General features: G+C 37.3%; 1 protein-coding gene across 1 annotated transcript in view; it reads right to left on the bottom strand.

The window, feature by feature from the left end:
• Nucleotides 1-23,414, bottom strand: part of LOC307005715 (carboxypeptidase Q-like) — a 56,736-nt gene that overhangs the window by 8,376 nt on the left and 24,946 nt on the right. Inside the window, exons 5-6 of the mRNA XM_079626109.1 lie at nt 10,412-10,523; nt 3,972-4,063 (exon numbers count right to left, since the gene is read on the bottom strand). Coding sequence (XP_079482235.1) covers nt 3,972-4,063; nt 10,412-10,523 — 204 coding nt within the window. The remainder of the gene's footprint in view (nt 1-3,971; nt 4,064-10,411; nt 10,524-23,414) is intronic.

A 23,414-nucleotide genomic window follows, 5' to 3' on the forward strand; every position in this document is an offset into this window, starting at 1 on the left:
TAAAACTAATTAAAAATAAATGTTTTTTCTTTAATACACGTTGGTCACAATTATTGGTACCCCTAAAAATTCCTATGAGTGAAATATCTCTGAAGTATATTCCCCTTCATATTCACAATATTTAGCACAACAGGGTGACTAGGAACGGGAGTATAAATATGAGGAAACACAAAGGCCATCATCCATCACAATAGGTAAAACAAAAGAATATAGTTCTGATGTGCTGAGAGTGGCAAGAAAATAGCTAAAGCATTGCTTTTCACATTTCCACCATCTGGGCAATAATTAAGAAGTTCCAATCAACAGAAAATGTTATGAATTTGCATGGAAGGGGACACATGTGTTTGAGTGGCCAAAGACTCTCCAAGGATCACAGCTGGCAGAAAATATAGGCTTTGCAGAAAGCCTAAAAAAAATAACAGCACCTATCACCACAAGTTGTTCTGGAGGGTTTCAAGAAAAATCCTCTGCTCTCACCTAAAAAAAAAAACTTTAGCATATTCAGTTTTCAGATACACAGGGATAAAAAAGTACCCCATGTATACAATTAAATATACTGCTGGATTTTTAATGTTGTGGGCCTATTTTTCTGCAGGAGGTCCTGAACTTCTTGGTCCTGACTGTTTCTACTAGAAATCTTCAAATGGGCCATGGTTGGATCTTCCATCAGGACAATGAGCCAAAACAAATATAAAAATCAATACAAAAATGGGTCAGTGTGAACAAAATTGAGGTTCTGCCATGGCCATTCCAGTCCCCTGACCAGAATCCTATAGAAAACTGAAGAGGATAGTATATCAGCATGGATCTGGGAATCTGAAGGATCTGGAGAGGTTCTGCATTGAGGAATGGTCTCTGATCTCTTGTCAGGTGTTCTGCAAACTCATCAGGCATTATAAGAGAAGACTCAGAGCTGTCACCTTGGCAAAATGAGGTTGCAAAAAGTATTTAATAAAAGGAAATCATTCATTGTGGCCAATGTGTATTAGAGAAATACATTTATTTCATAATGAGATTTTACCATATTTTAAATGGTTTTACATCAATAAAATGTTAGATTGTTTGTAAAAACATTGTAACAAATTCATTGTTAATTTACCAAATGTGCCAATATTTCTGACCAGGACTGTATATACCTACATTTAAAACTGTTTTTCAAAGTACATAGAAAATGCCATATTGTTAGTACAGACAACTAGCTAGAACAATGTCACTTCAGGATAATTTATAATAACTAATCATTTGGTAAATATATATGGGATTTACTAATTACATTCACCAGAGATTACATATACCGTACAAGAGTGAATGACATAAGAGTGCCAACAATAAATAATAAGAAAAAATTCTTAGAAATATAAGAAAGTAACTGTATTCTTTCTATTCATGTTGGTTTCATATGGTTTAAAAAGTTTTGAGAGAAAAGTTTCAATTTAATCAAACTAATAATGTAACCATTAAGTATAAAGTAACAACATATTAATGCTTGCTTAATGCTTATTTAATTATTATTTATTTATTTTTACTACTAATCATGAACTTATTAATGCATGAACATCATTAGGTCTGGGGGATTTGCACCTCATGGCATTTTACAGCCTTAACTTCTCAAATTATTTGATATTATGAAAGACTTTAAGACCTTGACACAGTGTCAAGAGTGTTACTCTTTATGATAATAAGTTTTGTTATTATTTCTGGCTTTATTTCATCATTATGATATGACAGTTGTGTCACCCAGACATTTTTTTACATAAATGTCAGAATATATGTATGAATTGCATTTTGAATGTCTTTTTGAATATATTAATGCGATGAGCAAAAAAATGTCCCGTCCGCTCCTTGCGGTTATTCGTGGACAGAACGCAAAGCTTTAAGACCTCAGACCAGCTCTTTTTCTGTTACGGAGGCCAGCAGAAGGGAAAGGCTGTCTCCAAGCAGAGGTTAGCCCACTGGATAGTGGATGCTGTCGTCTTGGCGTACCAATCCCAAGACGTGCCTTGCCCGTTCGGGTTGCGAACACACTCAACACGTTCACTAGATTCTATAGCCTTCGTGTAGAGCCGGTATCTTCCCGTGTACTTGCCTCCAGTGGCCAGTAGCACGAAGGACCCATTCTTAGTGTTGGCTTGCAACACCACTCCCGCCTACTGGGCCGGATACGTGCGTCTATTTGCTCCAGTAGTGTTCCCCAGAAATGGCTAATCCTGTTGAGTTCCTCCATCACACCTGCGGCAGTCAGATGTTGCGGAGCATCTGACGCCAGACCTACACTCGTATGCATTGTGGAACCTGTGTTAGGCTGGGTGTCCATATGTAGTGGTCCATATGTGTATTCTTCCACGGTCCAGCTCCTCTGTAGTCGAGCCTGTGTCTTTCCCTCGACAGAGTCCGCTCTGTCGTCTCTGCTGGTGTTCTTTCCCCCCTAGAACTAGGCTGGAACCACCCCAGACTGCCATATGTTGCACTACCCTGCTTGGCTAGTCCATATTTGTAACCGCCACGGTAAATCGTTCAGGGTAGGGCGTGGCTTCCGCAGCGTCCCCTTCTCCAGGGCACGCTTTCCCAGCATTATCCAATAAGTCACACTGAGTGGGTCTTGCGGAACAGCAGTGACTGACCTTTTCTGCTTAGAGCTCCTACTTTGTGTCCAACACTGCGGTCAGGCCAGGAGACTCAAGCGGAGCGCTGTAAGGGCCAGCAGCAGTGACACTTGTTACAATGATAACTTGTTGGTAGTGTAATGGAAATTTTACATTTAGATGTGTTCTTTTACTTTTATATGGGTACAACTTTTATTATTGTTTAAGATGTATTGTTTACTCATAAGAATTTAAAGGAATATAATCATATAAGCAAAAAGCACATTATTAAAGATATATAACCAAGCTTTTAGAAATGTATAAGTTAGGACAAACTTGGAGGAACGAAATGTTCTCTGGGTCATGTGAAATGTGACAATATGTGTGTGCACAGTTTCGATCAGCAGTTAAGATCTGTAGCTAAAAGCAGGAAACTTTTTGCTGACATGACATTGTTCTGTCTGGATATAATTTTTTTTTAGACATGAGATCATGAGCTAAGACGTCTCCCTTTAAGGCAACAAAGGATTTTTTACACAGGATGTGTTAGGGTATATAACCAAAAGTCCGGCTCCTCAGCGGAAAAACAAAGATGCGACGCACCTTCTGCTCATTATATAACGTCAAATCACCTCTGACGTACGCCTCCAGTTCCTAATGTTGTGAAGGGATAGATTTGCAATCCATCTTCCTGTTCTATATAATGAATTGGAAATCATAGTTTTCTTAAAACCAGCGTACCTATTCTGGTATAACTGTGTCTTTAGCATTTGTGACTTAGCATGTTTAATTCTTCATAGGATGTATCGCACCATTGGTCACTATATGTGCTCTGTGTGGATTTAGTTTTCATGTTGCAGGTAAGTCCTGACAAAACTCAGCTTTGAAGGGAAAAGTTATAGCCTATGTTTAATCTAATTGTGCTTGGAGGGGTTGTTTATTATTTTTAGAGGCATGTAACCATGCCAAAGGAATAGTCTCCAGGAGAGTTCAACAGCGTCCCAGATGTGAAGAGTCCTTCCGGAATTTATGACTCACTTATGACCCTTACGTTACCCTTACTTGTGACCATTTCTTACGTATAAAAGCGTGTCAAAGTGTGTCCAAGATAATGTTTTTAAGTAACCTCATTTGCGTACCAGACTATCATGTTTGAATGCTGCTAAAATTATCTGTACTATTAACCTATCAGAACCTGTAGAGGTACTAGTGTTTCTGTATCCAAAGTTAGTTCGAAGCTAGATACAATTAATGAACTTAACATAAATATACTTTATCATTTTATATTAATATTTTCCCCTCTCAAATCATTCCAGGGCTGTGTTTACCACCCTTGTTTTAAATCACCCATTGAACACAATATATTTTTAGTGTAATAGGGAAGTGTACTTTGTGCTGTTGGAAGTACTGAGCAGCTCCCACCCCGCCTGGCTCCTCTGCGGACCACAGCACCGTCCTCAGTGTTCTTTTAGGACGCAGCCCTGGGGACCCAAGCAATAGACAGTATGAGCCAACCTAGTAAAATTTCAGAATACATTTTCATAATGCAGACACTGTTATATTGCCTCACCGGCTGAGATCAAGGTTAGTGGCTTTCATCAATCTGATCATAAGCAGAAAAGGACAGGAGAATATTACATTTAATTTTAAAATAAAAGTGCATTTGTAAGGTCAGGTTCACACATCAGAGACTACATGCTGATTATTCTGGGAAGACGGTGCTTGATTATCCAGGCACTTGATAACTTGTCTGTACTTCCAGCAGAGAGGAATCTGTGAGAGATATTTTGGGCTTAATTGTGTTGGGCTTTCTCAATGATCCAGATGGGAGAACTGTCCATCTCCTGAACTGAAGGGTATACATGAAAACTGGTCACTGTGTCCAAGTCAAATGGCACATCAGAGGATGCGTCCAAGAAAACATAATATACCAAAAAATGCTAATACGAGTAGATTTATGGATCTTGAGTAAATAGTTTACACTGTTGCAATAATATAAGCTTACATAGTCAAAATAGAGCCAAGGACTCAATGAACTGAATGTTGTTGAACATTTAAAATGTTGTAGAGAATGCTTACTCTACCAGCACTGAAATTAATCATGTTGTCTGTGGTTATTGTGCACCATTATAGCTTTATTTTGCCAGTGTTTGTGGACGCCCCTTGCCAAGAGAAAGATCTTAAATACAAATGAGCACAACCCTCGGTATTGCCTGTGCAATAAAGCAACAATAGAGAGGAGAGGGGCCAAGAGACTCACACTGCATTACATACTGACACTCAGCAAGAATTTTAATAATCTCCATTATAATGGAATATTCTCTATACACTGCACTACTTCTACAGTTGCTGCAGATGCCTGCAAAACCAAAACATTGACAATTACTTTAAATAGTAATTAAAACATTTTTTTAAAGGCAAATTGAAACACATGCATCTAACACAAACCATTTTAATTGCATGGTTTTATACAGTGGCATTATGCATAACATATTTTTTAGACCTGGATAAGTTTGTTCTTACCTGTTATTTTGACATAACAAGTATTCGTATGTATTTTACATAAAGTGTGGTTCTGCACATGTACAATTACATATACATAAATACTTAAATTGTATATACTGACGTATTGACAGCATTTAAACAAATGATTTATGTAGCAGAAACTTTACAGCTGTAAACATTTTTTAAGAATCCTTTTCTCCTTTAAGAATATTTTAATACTGAATTTATCAAATTAATTGATTTTGTTGCATTGTTTTTATGTTACGCTGCTGTAATTGTTTAATCACTACTATTATGTCATTTGCCATTGGATACAAAACGCATTTTTTTTATAAATAGGCTGTGCCTCAAAAAATAACTAAGAAATACACCAAAAATGCTGTTAACTACGAACCATCACTTCAGGCCATGTCAGTACGCTGCCTGTAAACGTCAACATGTTGTGAAGCGTGATGTACTGTAAGTGCGTTGTGAAACTCGGTTGCGATAAGGAAGCACAAAAAGGAGTGATACTTCTCGTGCGACTTTCACAATACACTTAGGTCATGCTTCCCAACATGCTGACGTTCACAGCATGAAGATAGTTGGCCGGAAGCAATGATTTATAGTTTAAAAAGTTTAAAACTGGTTCATTTTAGAAGACATTGATTTATCACCTGGGGTCGTATGAATTACCATTATGAGCAAACAATTATATAATTTTTTTGGGGGGGTGTAGTATCCTTTTAAATTCGGCTCTGTATCTTATTCACAACTATTGTATTCTGCCAGAGAGAACTATGAATGCAACACATGATTTGGACTACTTTGTTAGTTCTTTTAACATTTTCAAATTAGTTGGGATCAGATTTAGAGGTAAGAGTGGGATTAGCGGCTCAAAAATATATATATGCGATGAGATCATCGCAACTGGCCCACCTTTACAGGTACTCTGCCCTGCCCCATCTGTGAGCCAGTGGCATCGCTCTCTCCTCTCCTTCTCTCCTCCTTCCAAGCACCATCCTTCTCCCTGGGCCAGCTCAAGGCTTGGCTACATCTCTCAACACTACAAGAGTTAGGTGGCTACAGCCGGTCATCAGATGGGCACCCCCCTTCCTTGGTGTTTCGTCGATTTAAGCTCATAACAACCTCGGGAGGGCTCGACAGCAGATCCAGCGTCCTGGATCTACCCCTGCTGACCACCACCCAACTCTATGCCGTTTTTAGTCCTTCAACAGGTTTGCTCTGCCACCGCACCTCCCGCTGTATCCAGATCCAATTTAATGCTGTTTCCGCCTGTTCAGTGACATTGCCTATTAGCAGTTTCCTGGCCATCCCTTCAATCTCCAACAATCCGAGTGTTCTCCAGAGCGACTGTCCAGCAAAACCTCTGCAGCCGACCTCTACTGGTAGATTCCAGGCCTTCCATCCTTTTTGCTGGCTCTCTAGGATAAGGCCTTGATATTTTTTGAGCTTACGCTCATGTGCCTCCTCCATCCTTTCTTCCCAGGGTACTGTTAGCTCTATGAGCACCACCTGCTTGGTACCTCTAGACCAGAGTACAATATCTGGTCTGAGGCTAGTGAGTGCTATCTCCTCTGGGAATTTGAGCTGCTTCTTCAGGTCTGCCCACATCTCCCAGTCATTTGCTGAGGCCAGGACCCCTCTGCTCCTCCGTACTGCTGCAGTGCTCTCTCCTGTCCTGACGAAATGGATAAAGTGGTGCCCATCAGAAAGCGGTTTACGATTCTTCCTTGCCTGTTCCACACCATCCGCCAAACGAGACAGGATCTTATCATGACGCCACCGGAATTTCCCGTCTGCCAAACTTGACCGGCATGCTGAAAGGACATGCTCAAGATTGGCTGTCTTTCCACACAGCGTGCAGCTGGGGTTCTCTGCTATCCCCCAAATATGGAGGTTTGATGGAGTAGGCAGGACATCGTAGACAGAACACATCAAGAACTTTATCCGACGTCCTTCCATGGTCCAGATATCCTGCCACGTCAGGGCCCTTTCTCGCACGCCCTCCCACCTTGTCCAGCTGCCCTGTTTTTTCATGGCAACAGCCTTGACATGCCGGGTTTCCTCCTCTGCTTTACGGACCTCCGTCTGCACCATACCGCGACGTTCTTTTGGGTCAGCGTTTTTGCAGCTTGTTCTGGTGGAGCAACCCAGTCCAAGCCTGCCCAGAGCTACTGTCCCAACGATGTCAGCATGATGCAGTCGATCCTCAGCCTCCGTCAGTGCTCTCCTGGCTGACCATTTACGATTTAGTGTTTACATCGAAATGTTTACATTTACATTTAGTACGCTGTAAACGTCAACACATGTTGTGAAGCGTGACGTACTGTAAGTGCGTTGTGAAACTCGGTGGCGATAAGGAAGCACAAAAAGGAGTGATACTTCTCGTGCGACTTTCACAATACACTTAGGTCATGCTTCCCAACATGCTGACGTTCACAGCATGAAGATAGTTGGCCGGAAGCAATGATTTATAGTTTAAAAAGTTTAAACTGGTTCATTTGAGAAGACATTGATTTATCACCTGGGGTCGTATGAATTACCATTATGAGCAAACAATTATATAATTTTTTTTGGGGGGGGTGTAGTATCCTTTTTAAATTCGGCTCTGTATCTCATTCACAACTATTGTATTCTGCCAGAGAGAACTATGAATGCAACACATGATTTGGACTACTTTGTTAGTTCTTTTAACATTTTCTAAATAAACTGAATTAATTATTGTGATTACACTTACCTGTTTCTTAAGTTTTTCTTTATACTGTAGATATTTTTACAGTTTTTCTCAGTCGCTTTGGTGCGTTTCTCACATCACTATGTACATTTGCACAACAGTTAGTTCAACCTCCACAACATTTAGTCATGTGTGCACATCATAGTAGCAGTTTCTCATTCCTTCGAACAAATTGCAAATGCTTCTGGACATGCATCAATTGCTTTCATACAACTCTCTGCTGTTTTCTAACATTATCATTTGCTTATGTCATGTCAGTCAAAATTAACTATACTTGTGAATGCTGAATAGTCATTCCATATAAAACTAATAGTCCTCCTTTCATTGCTTGAGTCATTACATACAAAAATGTTGAACTAGTTGTCAAAATCTGTCAAGCAAATTTTACAAAAAACATTTAATCTTTTTTTTTTCCTGAAAATGTCTCCTAAATTGAACAATTTATCTTAGGTGAATCTCAACTTTCACTGATGCGAAGGGGTGTGTGAAGCATTACTAGTTGCAACCAATGATAAGCCACTTCAGGGCTACAATTGTGGATCATGTTGTCAATCACGGCCTCACAACGGCTGAGGCTGGTCGAAGGGTGCAGCCAAATGTTGGGAGAACCACTGTAAATTCAATTATTCAAACATTTCGTCGGGAGAACAGGTGTGTATAAATGGCATATCCCCAGTCTTGCTCCATACAACACACAACATCTGCTGACTTTGTTAGACACTCTTTACAGGGACATAATCCCTGAGAATGAGAGGGGTCTAACTGGAGACCATCTGAGCAAGCATGTTGTTGTTTTGGATTGCATTGCAAGAGATGATATTCGCTGTGATGTAGATGAAATTATGTGGCCAGACAGAGAGGAACGTCTGGATGTGTATGAATGATTACAGTACTATGTATGTTGTATGTTCAGTTCCAATATGTACAGCAATATTGTTTCCAGTTGTGCACAGCTCTACCAAAAGGGAGTTTATGTTTGTTGTAAATAAGGGTGTATTTTTTCTTTTGCACAATGCTGTGAACAAATTAGAATTGCAAAGAGCATATGCAGTAAAAATGTGAAACATTTAGTGTCTTGTAGTTACCTCACTAAATACAGTAATGTGTAACTTTACTGTATTTTTCAAATGGCTGTGCAAATAGTATTTACTGCTGTCTTGAGCATTTTCAGGTAGTGTCACCAATATTTGACTTTTTTGCATTGGAAAACATTTACAGAGTAAACTGTCATAATGAAAACATGACAAAGCCATTTGACTGTCTTGTTCATAAGCAATGGTGTAAGGACTTTTCATCTTGATGACACTGACACTTTCATTGACATGAATACTTGCTTTTGAGGAATGAGCTTTCCATTTTGAGCAAGTGACACGCTTTTGCAGGTTATCAACTAGGTTTTGCAGTTTGTACTAATTGTTTTGAGAACTGCATTAACTGTTGTGCAAATGTAAATAGTGATGTGAGAAATGCACCAAAGCGACTGAGAAAAACTGTAAAAAATTAGTTGGGATCAGATTTAGAGGTAAGAGTGGGATTAGCGGCTCAAAAAAATATATATTTAATGGTATATTGTAAAATGGTCAATGTGCCATTTTCTTCTCATTACATTTTATATATTCTTTTTATACTCTATAAAAGTGGTTATGAATAGGCATGGAATTAGGGGTTAAGGGATCTAAACTATAGCAATAAAATATAAAACAACTATACAAATATATTTGATAGATAGATAGATAGATAGATAGATAGATAGATAGATAGATAGATAGATAGATAGATAGATAGATAGATAGATAGATAGATAGATAGATAGATAGATAGATAGATAGATAGATAGATAGATAGATAGATAGATAGATAGAACATTAATAGTATATATATATATTTTCTTTAAATACAATAAAAATGCTTAGAATGTTTCTCACATGTATATCAAAATCACAGAGTCACAGACTCACTAAAGTCAGGTGCACTGTGCGATTTTGCCCACGATTTGACCGTCTGGGACAAATTGTACAAATCCTAAAAGATTCCTCTGATCCATGGCTTAAAAGTCTTTGTTCGTTAGTTTAACATGTTCACAGACAGCCGATTAATGACCGTTGCGATCAAATTTGACCTCAGATGAAATTCTGCCAGTGTCAGAAGATTTGACTCACAGTCCTGCAGTGTGACTTCTCCTACGACGACCGTCAAATTGTCTTCGTTTTTAAAGAGAAGCCATGACCAAAAGTAACAATGGAGATTTATTTGTAGCCATCGTTTCAATCCCGCATGTAACCCAACTCACATCACCGAACGTGTCATTGATTGATGATGTAAAACTCCGGACAAGTTCTCTTTCGTGCGTCCGTTTTTGACTGCCGTACAGTCTGACATTATTAATGACAACTGAGATCTTACAGTGTGACATGGCTTACAGCGATTATCGTTTTTTTACAGTCTGACAAGCAACAATCTTAAAGGACTATTATAAATCACAGTGTGCACCCGGCTTTAGTCATGTGACGGAGAGAGAGAGAGAGAGAGAGAGAGAGAGAGAGAGAGAGAGAAGATCTCCAAATGCTACCATCTTTACAGGTCTCACCTAAGTCTCTGATCACAGAAAGTGCCTCCCAGGAAATGGCGACTCCACCTCCATCATCCATAGCGCCCTGACCCACGTCCCAGCTGTCCAGGTGACCACTGAGCAACACCACCTGAAAGAGAGCCAGAGCAAAAAGCATACGAATGAACAGTGAAATAAATATTTAATAACATTCTCTCAGCATTGTTTTCTTTTTGTGTGTTTTTTTATAGTTACACAGTTGTTTATTCATGTATAAAAAGGGTTTACATAACAGACTGTAAAGGGAAAAAAAAGGCTTCCTGTCAAACTTTTCCAGATGTTGGCTGTCAGTCTAAATGGATCTTGTCAAACCCAGGCCACAGTGAAAGACTGATGCTCTAAATTAGATTTAAAGTCTAAACATCCTGCTCTCACCTCCCATAGTTCTAACACTGGCTAAAATATCTCCCTTTGCATCTTCCACCAGTTTACTTTCAGCAGGGCTACATAAACTTTACGAATATAGCTTCCAAATAATTCTCCCATTGCGTTTCTCTACTGTCAATATGACGTTCACACAATAGCCTCCATGGGCTGCTCAAGAAGCTTGGAAGTGTTTGTCAATAAAAGCATAAATGCTTTTAAAAAATTATGAACATTTGGGGAATAAAGCTCAAACAAAGTCTGTTTTTGAGACTCGCCTCAGTTAAGTGGGGTTTTTCCAGAGAATTTAGTCAAAATCCCATTGGCAAATATACAAATGTGGCCTGGACAAGCCTTCTCCTTCCAAATACATTTTTGAATGCTAAGACAGATTTTGTCTATATTGCATTATAATTTTGTTGTCAGCATCAACTTCCAATAGCATGAGAAAAGGCTAACATTAATCAATGCCAACCATCTGTGAGTTTCAACAGCTGAACTCCAGAGCAACATGTAACGTGCCAAAATTTTAAAAAAAAATTAAATCACAAAAAAAATCTGTAGTGGCCATTCTTTTGTCCAATGGAGAATAAAAGATCTCATCTACTGTGAGACTTTGCACTCTTGTGATCAAGACACCAGAAGGACGCAGATGGAAGTGTCTAGGTGAAAGCAATTCCAACTGTTCTTTAGTGCTGCTGAATTATTAAAGAGCAGACAAATTGGGTCGTTATTTTGTCATCCTCGTGCCATCTCAAACCCGTGTGGTGTTGCTGTTTTCATTTTGAAGACATTTTGAATAATCTTTATGCAGCTCTTTTACAGTATACAGAAGAAAAGGTCATAATGGCAAGTGTCAAGCTCCAAAAAGGGCAAAGAGCACCATTAAAGAAGACAATATGATTTTTGCACTATTTCTCAAGTTTTCAGAAGTCATACGATAGCTTTGTGTGAAGAAAACAGGAATAATTGAGACATTTCATTTATTATTTACTTATAATCTTCTGTTCCCCAAAGCTTTGAAATGTCATTCACATTTTGTGTTTGAACTGCCTGTTTGAAGAGGTTTTTTTAACTAATTGTTTTATTCATCATGGATTTATCATCCATCCATCCATCCATCCATCTTCTTTCGCTTATCCGATGGATTTATCATATGGATCAAAAGTGACAGTAAAGACTTGGTATATTTTTTCTTTCAAATAAATGCTGTACTTTTCATCAAGCGATCATAAAAAACAAATGTGTCACGTTTTCCAAAATAATATTAGGTAGCACAACTGTTTTCAACATTGATAATGGTAATACATGTTTCTTGACCAAATCAGCATATTAGAATGATTTCTGAATGATCATGCGCTGAAGACTGGAGTAATGATGATGAGAATTCAGATTCAAAATTCAATGGAAAACAGACATTTTAAATTGTAATACTATTTCACAATATAACAGTTTTTTTACTATACCAAATAAATACAGCCTTTTTGAGACTTCTAATAAGAGGTCTTTTCAAAAACATAAAAAAAAATCTAATTTGAATGTTAGTATAAATAATAACAACATATATATATAATAATGAATAAATGAGATACAATTACATAAATAAATACATTTTGAGTAAATAATGAATACAATTATTATTTACTCATTCCAATACTTTTTTTAACCCTTGAAATGTACGTAAGACAACAGTCATTGGTAACCCGAACATGAAATGTGGAAGTCAAAATGACATAATTTCCAGTATTATGCCACCGCTTACTCAGAATCAAGAACATCTAAAAGTCTGAAAGCTTTACGTCAATGCACAAATCAACATAAAACTTAGTGTAATCCTCTTCAAAGCCAAATCGCTAACAGAAGCTATTTTCCACTTCTTTCAAGTATGAGAATACAAATATTTTTCAAATTGCAGTTTTGGTTTTGAATATACTTCAAACTAACATTTAAGTAGCAATAATCATGCCGTCTGGCCAAACACACACCATGAGGTTGTGAAAAAAATACAAAATTAAGAGAGATTTAGTAGTGAGTACGGAGACAAAGGAAGATCTGTCTTCAAATTAAACGTAACTTCCTAATAACTATGTGACAGGGTGGAATGCAAGGGCTGACTGACCTCATAATTAAACACTATCATGTCACCGTTAATGAGCTCTGACAAGATGAGGCTATTAATTACGAGGCACTGAAATATGAATGAGGGAGTGAAATTAAGAGAGTGCACAGAGAGAGGATGAGTTGAACCTAATGAGCCCGCTATACAAAGGGAATCGCGTGAAACACGTATTCAATATTCTGCAGCAAATCTGACAGGGGCCAAAACCTAGAACTAGCTGAACAATCAAGATGTGTAAATGAAAATGAACACGCATGCTGTGCTGATCAAATTAATGTAACTTCAGTTTTTATAATTGGAACAAAATCATACAGTATTAAATCTGACTTAAAATGTTACTGTATGAACAGCATTGAATTGCACACAAGATAACAAACCAAGAGGCAACAGAGGTGCAATGATACCAGAAATTATTCTTAACTGCTATTTATAACTTAAAAATACTTAAGCATTTCTTTAAAATATTCTTAACTTTTTTCTATTATTTTAATATGTTCCTCAAGGTTTATTTATTATAGGCCTGGTTTCACAGACAGGGATTAGATTAAGCCAGGATTAGGCCTCAGTTCAACTAGGACATTTATAGCTTAAACATGCCCTAGAGAAAAACATAACTGGTGTGTATCTTGAGACAAAACAATGGCACTGACATATTTTAAAGGGGTGGTATAATGCCCTTTTCACAAGATGTAAAATAAATGACTGTGTATGTGAAGTTTTAGCTCAAAATACCCCACAGATATTTTTATATAGCATGTTAAAATTGTCAATTTTTGAGGGCGAGCAAAAACGCACCGTTTTTTGTGCCTTTCCCTTTAAATGCAAATGAGCTGCTGCTCCCGGCACAGGGGGCGGAGCAACAACAGTTTGTGTCCTTTTACCTCACACACACATGCACTGAACATTTCAAAAACGTTTAACCTTTTATGTTCAAACTGGAGTCAGACAATGATGGAGAGACTCAAGAAGAAGTGACAACATGTAGACAACATTTCTGAATGGTTAGTTGATGATTTTATGTAGCTTATAGTTATCTTTTAGTCATTGATTAGCATATTCTGTCTTGATAATCTATAAATTGTGTTCCGGGGGCTTGTGATGTCACTAACCCGTGAGGAATATCGTGTAGTCCCAACAAGCCGTTTGTTGTAGTCCTTAAAAAGCAATAATAAAAAAAAGAAAATATCTCCCTTTGCTTTGAACTTTGAGCGTTGTAACTTTGCAGATGTTGTTTATTTTCAAACAGCAATATTACACACAAAGTAAAAGTTGAAAAAATGAAAACGCATAATAGGACACCTTTAAATGAAATGCCATTTGCTTTATTTTGTCTTATAATCCGATGTTATATCCATACAAGTGACCAAACATGTTTTGGGGTCAATTTTAACCATACAAGATACTATTTACTATTAACTATTAACAGAGCAGTTTCATATGGGTACACTGCGGCAGTGATGTAATGAAAAGGGGTGTGCTGTATGTCTATACAATCTAAACACTGAAAATGCATCACGGATCAATAACTATACAAATAAGAGGTAATTAAGAGATAATTTACCCAAAAATAAAAATTCTTTCATAATTTACTCACCCTCATGCGTTTGACTTACTTTCTTTGGAGGAACTCAAAAGAAGATATTTTGAAGAATGTTGGTAACCATTTTAGCAACAGTTTTAGTTACCAATGAGTTTCCATTTGTCCATTTTCCACATAATGGATTATGTGGACAAAAAAACCTAAGACATTTCTCAAAATATCATCTTTTATGTTCACCAGAAGAGGAAAAAAATCATACCGGTTTGGAACGACATGAGTATACTTATATATATATATTATTATAAAAGTTATAATATATTATGCTGTATGTATGTATGTAACTGAGAAAGAGTGAAACACATGCAGTTCCATTTGCTTTTCTGAAACTTATAACTAAAGGGGGCAATGGGGGTTTTAGTGAATGAGAACTTCTTTCTAAATACTTAGGAATGTGGCTGTAAAACACATTAAAAGTGCTTCTCTCGTTTCATATTGTGACAAACATCAACCTATGGTTAAAACCGAAAGACTACATTGACCAATAAAACCCCCAGTAGAGATGTTTGATTGGTCCACCACAACAAAAATGCTTTCCATAAACAACAATGCTCATATTCTAACCAGACTGGCATCATCTAGACACCTTAATTAGGTTTAGGTTTTTCTGGTTGATGAAAAAAAACATACTTAAAGTTTAAAAACATTTGTGTAAATACAGGAGATGTTCTTATATTCCCCAATTTATTAAACCTGAAAGTTTACAGAAAGGGAATTGTGTAACACAGAAGTCATCATGCCTGCGGACAGACTGACAGAAAGACGGAGAAAAGACACAAACTGTCCCTCATTCACTCTCTCCACCCCCACCACTTCCTGGAACTCCCTCGTTGTGTGTGCAGCGTTTAGCGCAAAACCAGAGTGTGGTTTAAAGAACGTGTGGTGAGAGAATGAGCAAGCTTTAAAAGCGGATGAGGGGAAGAACTCGCTGTGAAATGAACAGACTATACGCTCAGTAAATAATTTGCTAATCAACCTTGTGCTGAAGGTTTATTCAGAGCTTTTTTGTTGTAATTGAAATCATCATGAAATAGAAGAGGACAAAACAAAAGAAATCGACAGACAGATGAAATGCAGGTCCTAGAAATGTCCAAAATGCTGTTGCCTCAAGAACTGTCAGGAATGAAAAACTGATTTTCAAAGTGAGTTAATTATTTCAAAAATAAAGTACATTGTTCTGTTTCAAAAAGTTTGTAGGACAGTTACCATTTTGTAAGAAGTCAAAATAATGCACTTACAATGGAAGTCTACGGGGCAATGGTTTCTGGAGGGTTTAAAAGCAGAAATGCACATTTTCATGTTTTTAGAAAGCTGATTATGAATTTTCTGACAAATTTCCTGCGAGTGTTTTTTTCTCTATGTAAACAGTCCATTTCAGATATCCTTTTAAAGTAAGAGTTTACATGTGAATAAATTAGAGACTGAAAATTTTTTTTAATTAGAATTTAAACTGAGAAAATGTAGGCTATTTATTCATGTGATGTTGATTCCTGTAATGTTCAGACTTTCCTCTATCTGATGAGTGACAAATTTCATAACTTTCCCGCAAGCGGTTCTATGGGTTGCCAAAGACTCAAGAGCAGAGGAGGAGGAGGAGGAGGAGGAGGAGGAGGAAGAAGAATATATATCACCATATGTCTCTTATATGTTTCTTATGCTTATCATAGGCAGTCTTGATGAGCATAAGTGACCTCTTAAAAATCATTAAAACAACTTAATTATTCCAAAGTTTTGACGAGTAGTGTATATGTGCATTTAGGTGGTAGTTCCATTAATTAACAAATAATCATAATGAATCATCATTTACTGAGAAAAGACCTCAAAAGAAAATAATTCATTTTAATTTAGGCAGATTAAAGCATTGAATAAGCATCACAAAAGTATAGCCTATTTAAAAGACAACTATATTGTTTGTTTATATATTACATTAGTCTAACACTGGCCAACAGTACGCAGCAATCTATTTTGTATTAAATAAATGTCTAAAGAATTGCTCTGTAAGTATGGTTTGATGACTTTGTTTCTTAGCAGCCAGGGCTGTGCTTGCTGCAGAATTAACAAAAATATGCTTTGCATTTAGGTGTCAATTCAAACATGCCACAAATTGCTGTCAATAGAGCTTACTTTATCTCGAACCCAGAACATTCCTTTTACTCGGGTGACTGAAATCATGTAGAAGGCCTCTTTGAATGAATTAGAGACTGATAGACAGATTTATTGGTCAGTTTATTAACTTCTAAATAAAGAAATTTAATCAGCATTTGCATGGTATTAACTGCTCTGGAATAAATGTCAGAAAATTCCACTACCAGAAAACAAAACAACATCCCGACAAATGCCGCTGCATGAATTCAAAGCTGGTTTAGTATCTTTGTAGGGACTCTCCATAGATGTAATGGCTTTTATACTGTATATACGGTATATTATATCCCCTACCCCTAAATCCTTCTGCATTTTTACATTTTAAAAAAAATAATAATAATTTTGTATGACAAATAAGCTTGTTTCCTAATGGGGACCTCAATTTAGGTCCCCACAGTAACATGAGTCCCCATGAGTCTGTGTGCATTCAGGTTGAAGTCCCCATCTGGATAGAAACACACACAATTAATTTGACACAATGTTGAAAAATGATCTGCTGATCAAACTCTGATCTGACCAGATGAGCAATAGGCAGATAAAACTAGCAGCTGTATTTTACTTTTCAGCTCGTACCCAAAATTACAACGTCTGCCAAAAATAAAGTGACTTTTCCAGGTCACGAAAACAGGCTGATCAAATACACAGATGTGCGTAATGAGGCAGACACCACACACTGAAGCTGTCAAATTCACTCTCAAATTCCCCAAAAACCATCAGCCATCAAACACGTGCAGACCTTGATCACTTGCATTCAGTTACAGAACTGGAGAGTTTTCATGTTTGAGTTTATGCCAAATGAATGCAAACACTACAAAGAGAACCCAGAGGGCTTCCTTTAAAGTTCAGAATGGAAATTCACTGAAGATGGTGGTTATTGTGTATTTTATTTCACATTCCTACAAAATTGGCCACTTGGAGGGTGTTCGTTCTTGTAGGCCAAACCCCTAAAAAACAGACAGACTTATTTTAAGTGGCAGGATATGAGGTCATCTGCAAACTGGTTTCATTTCCTTTGGGCCTTGATGATTCTAGCAGTCATGATCATGACTCATGTGCATTATATTACGGTGCTGTTAGTGACTTTAACCGGTTTTAGCAAGTCATAAAATGTTACAATGTTAAAGTTGAAATAGATAATGAAAAAAATGTCACGCCTCAAGCCTGGATGAATTTTACATTTTAAAATAGTCTTCTTGTGAACCTCCAGAAATGTCCAGATTGTTTAATTACTGACTTAAATAATATACATAAATAAATAGAATATATAGAAGAATAAATCGAAGATTTTTCAAATAGAAAATATTTCCAATTAGTTAACCTAATAATAATGGATAATGCATCATCATGCATATACTAAACTCTTTTCTAAATATGTTAGAATTTAGCAGTAAATGGTCAGTATTATTCCTCATACATTCTATTTTTAATAAACCCTCTGTTTTTAATAAACCAAGAATAACTGACAACTGACCATCACAGACAGGGATCACCAGACATTTACATTGTATGGAATACATTTTAAAAAATCAGCTTTGACATATACTGTTCGAAATTTTGGGGTCATTAAGATTTTTTTTAAGTTTTTGATACACTTTTGTGCTTATCAAAGCTGCATTTATTTGAAAACAAAAATACATTATTAAAAATTTTCTGTTTTAATATTTTAAAACATAAATTTTTTCTATGATGGCAAAGCTGAATTTTCAGCATCTTTACTCCAGTCTTCAGTGTCACATGATCCTTCAGAAATCATTCTAACATGATGATTTTCTGCTCAAGAAACATATCTTATTATCAATGTTGAAAACAGTTGAACTGCTTTATATATTTGTGGAAACTGGGATACATTTTGTAGGATTCTTTGATGAATAGAAAGTTCAAAAGAACAGATTTATTTAAAATACCAGTTTGTAAATGTCTTTACTGTACCTTTTGATCTATTTAATGCGTCCTTGCCTCATAAAAGCATTCATTTCATTTCTCTTTTTACTCTTTTGAACAGGAATGTAACTCCTCTTGCATATTTGTAACGTGCACTGCTGCAGAAAAGAGGCGATCCAAGTGCAGTAAACATTTATTAAAACAGAACTGAAATAACTCTAGACAAGGAACAAGACAAATCCAGACACATGAACGCTACAACAAACGCACACAATACAACCATATTGGCCACGCTAGACAAGGAACAAGAGAAACACTGGGGTATATATATATATACAAAGGAAAACAAGGTTAACAAGATAAGGGGGAGTGGTTAATTGTCATGGGAACACACAAGGGTAACCAAGGGAACTAACAAGACACACCTGGGGAGACTAATCCACATGAAAAACTACAAATCATGGCACCAGACAGGAAATAACAAAAGTCCTCACAAAAGATGGGAACACAGGCTGGGATCTTGACAATACGATAGAGTCAAATGAATTCCCATCCACATGATGATCTCGACTGGACTGACCAAGTGTGAATTTCTACCACAGTATTTTACGCATTTATACTTTTTAGCTTACAATAAACGTGCAATTTAACTTTTAGAAAGAAATAATAATAGTTTTAATCAAATAAATGCAGCCTTGGTAAACATAAGAGACTTCTTTTAAAAAAAACATAACAAATATTACCTATCCCAAACTTTTGAACAGCAACATATATATATTTATTTTATTTTTATTTTTTTGGGAAGTTCCACTTTCAAATCCACTTTACTTAATCTGAGGGGGCATGTGATGTCAGTTTAAAAGGTCACAATGCTTCAGAGAAATTAAAATGCTTTTTTTCCCTTCAAAACAATACATAAAGCATTTTCTCCCTGCAATTGTAGCCATTCATAAATTTACTCTACCTTTTGAGGTAGCCAGTCACAATCTGAAAAGTGTCGCTTAAGCTCTTCTTTCACAGATAACACAGGCCACATCTCCAGAACATGTGACTCACTGGCTGTCACAGGCACCCTCATTAACAGTGATGAGTAATACGCTCCAAAGGTCTATACTGAGGGTTCCCGTTACCGTCCCTCAGCGAGAACGATCAGTATTTTCAGGCATGTCTCTGGCTGTGACCCGAGTGTCATTGCTCGCTGTGAAGAAACACCAGGGCTCAAGGTTCTGTTTGTTCGCAGAATAAAGGCCCCCAGCTTGCACAAGCCTTAGTTCTAACTAGGGCAAAGGCTAGAGCAAAGTTTCACTCCCAAAAACATTGGCATCAGTGTTTTACGACGTAAATAAGTGCTTCACAGCACTATTATATTGAAGATAATATATATATACTGTATTCATATATTGAATATACTAAAAATAAACTAAAATCCTTTGTAGGTACATTTGAAAAAAATCAGTGTTCAAAATTTGTGTTAGTAATGTGCAATTTTATGTTTCATCCACAGATGGTGACAGAGAGGCAAACTTTCATAGCACAGCTTTAAAATTAAACGCTGATATGTATTACTACTACTATGAACTGCACTGACACAAAAATATGCTAAATAAAGTCACCACCTAAGTAGGTAAATTGCCTAAATTGCATTAACAAAAAAAGTCAAATATCGTATTAGTATCAGTTCTATTTTTAAATGACAAATGTGCGCAAAATATCGATTTGATGCACAGCCTTCAACAACTAAGGATTTTGTCAAAAATTTGTATGTGTGTTTATTTTGCTCTCCTAACTATCCATAATTGTTAGGTTAGTTAAATTTTGTTGTTTAGCGTCATTTTTGTCGCAACCTATATTTAGGTCAAGATACACAAAGTTAAAAACCACTAGTATAGACTAACCTGAGGTAATGGTTCAAATGTACGGCGTAGGAACACATTGGGGGGAAAGTTGGAGGGGACACATAAGGTCAAAGTCTTCGGAAAGTTAAATCTATCTTTCAAAAAGTGTGGAAATGAGCGTAGGTTTTTCAAACAGTGGTCAGTGATTGGTCCTCTGTAAAAAATTATTTCTTAAGGATAGAAAATGGAAAATCAAAAAATGGGACTGATATTTTGGAATATTTATAACCACAATATCCATTCTAAAAAGGAAACCCCAAGTCAAAAAAAATGAGTTCAACCGTGCAAGGCTATAGTAAACCAATCAGTAATGACAGTGTTCCCTTCCATTAAACATGAGCCCAGTTTAAAAGCCAGTCACCCTCTCTGAACCCCAAGAGTCATGAGTGCTGTGGCCTCTTGTCATCTTCATACTGATGGAGTGTGGAGAGCAGTATAAACTCTGGTTTCCCCTGTGGAATCCCCCGCATACATCACAGGCCAGAAACAACAAACAGCCAACCCTGAAGAGGTTAAATCTGCTCGGGTGTTATCAGAGGATATAAACATCTCAACCTCATTCTGAGACTAAAGGATCAGTTGATGGGCCCATAATGGAAAGAGGGCAGAGGGATGATGGACAGGGTAAATTAGGAGACAAAAACAACAAAGCCAAACCCAAATAAAAAGGAGTAAACTACAATTGTTCTACTCATTGCTTCATATGAGAATGTTCTGGAAATGAGAAACTAACTGTTATTGGAGAGAAATGGATGGATTTGAGGTTTGTGGAAATACAGTTTAGACACATGGTAGCCTTTGCCTGAATGGACTGGGTCCATTACAGAGACGGGAAATGTTTCGGGAATTGACGGGACCACATTTTGTGTATCAGTAAACACTCGACTGACTCTACTACACATTCCATAATACTGGCTATTTTCAGTTTGAGAAGCAGTTAAATTTGTGGGGACCGACAAACACTTTTAATTTCTTCTTCACTATTTCTTTCTTCCCTTTGTTGTTTCCAATTGACCGAACTTTTAACTGAACCGAGTCTGCAAACAGTAATCAGACCAAACAGATTATCCAGATAAATTTGTGTTTTGTTTCTTTTTCCCCCCCCAGAAAAAAGGCTGAACCAATATCAAGGACTTTTTTTGTCCCTCTGACTAGGGCTGCGCTCCAGTCCAAAATTGTCATGCCCTTCACTCGCTAACTTCCCTCCTTCCCGTTCACTCGGATGTACGTCATTGCCTACGTTGCATGAGTGCCACTACTGGCGGAAACTGCAATGGGCTGAATTGGAACGTCCGTAAGCCCTTGATCCCTTTGAATCAGCTGGAGTAGATTAATCATTTGAATTTTTTTTCCCTTAAAGAATTTGTTTAATGCAGCATCCAAATATAGGTATGTTTGGGTTTCTCTAAATATAGAGTTGTTGGTGGTGGTGGTGATTAGACGAGATCTGCGGTGACGTCACAATCGTGTTGCATTATGGTATATGGAGCTGCCTGAAGTGTACATATGAAGTAGACTCGCTGCCTCAGTCAAAATCGAGGGAACGAGGGTCTGTCCATATAAACTTCCCCCATCCACTTCACGAAGTGGAGAGCACTTAAAAATGGCGGCAGGGATTCCCCCGAGGGCAAGTGCTTAGGGAAGTTCGTAAGTGCGTGTCTAAAAGTGGACTGGAACGCAGCTCCAGTGAATACACTCACTGGCCACTTTATTAGGTACACCTGCTCAACTGCTTGTTAACACAAATATCTAATAAGACAATCACATGGCAGCAGCTCAATGCATTTAGGCATGTAGACATGATCCAGACCAGACCTGGGCATTGTACGGCCCCCGGGCCACATCAGGCCCTCTGGCTATCCTTGACCGGCCCACGTAATGTAATTGGTAAATAAAAGCTGGAGTCCGTAATTTTTTTTTTTTCTCAATATATAAAAAATTAGATATTGAGTGTATACATCATGAATCAATGTTCCAAACCGTGTTTGTGTCTTATCCTGAATCACTATGGTACACCTATAATCAGTGTTTATATTCGGACTATTTTAGGCCGGTCGAGTCGGCACCGCTGCAGAGTAACACTGTCCCTGAGTGACTCGTCATAGACATGAGAGAAGTAGTTCCGGCTGCAATGATCTTCCGCAATACGCATGCAGTTCTGTTTAATAACCGCTAGAGTGCCAAAAGTTATGGACTGCTGTCAAGGCAACTGATTTTGTTTATTTTATTTACGTCAGTCACAGTGTGTGTGACATGCACCTTCACTCAACTGTATTCGCGCTCATGCAGGACAGCGTTCAAGAAATGCGAGTTTACCGTTAGCCCTTAAATATGTCAGCTAAAAAAAGAAAGTTTTTGTGAATGTTAATTAAATAGTTATATAATTGTGTGTTGTGTTAATTTAATTAATTTCATTTACTGTTTTTCTTTTTTGAGAGAGATGTAATATATTGGGCAGAACTGAGTCCGGCCCTCTATAACCGCCCCAGTTTCTCATGTGGCCCCTTGGGCAAATTAATTGCCCACCCCTGATCCAGACGATCTTCTGGAGCCAATTGTTCAAAATTTTTAATCTAGATCAGAATGATCTGAATTTGGAAATCCCATGGTTTGCTATACAGGATCCATCTTACTTCTGTGCCCGTTTTTCAAAGCAAAATTGGATTGGATCACCCTGATCCAGATACAAACTTTTTCAGATTACCAAATCTGGATTGCTAGTGCTCTACGGAGCCCCTGAAGGGACATAGTGATGAAAAAACATAATGAGATATTTCAATGCTTTTGCGTTTTCTCAAAAAAAGCTTTGTGTAGCGTTTACCTAAGAAACTTTGCGTTCGCTCACAAAGAACTTTTGACAAGTTCATCTCTGATGATTGTGCCATGTAGTTTACAAACAGTGATTAAAAAACACTTTAAATGAAATATAATATTTTTGGGAATCAGTATAATCCTGATTTATTGCATCAAAGGTATCCCAATCTT

Source organism: Phoxinus phoxinus, assembly GCF_949152265.1.
Source record: "Phoxinus phoxinus genome assembly, chromosome: 10".
In the NCBI taxonomy this organism is placed as follows: domain Eukaryota; kingdom Metazoa; phylum Chordata; class Actinopteri; order Cypriniformes; family Leuciscidae; genus Phoxinus; species Phoxinus phoxinus.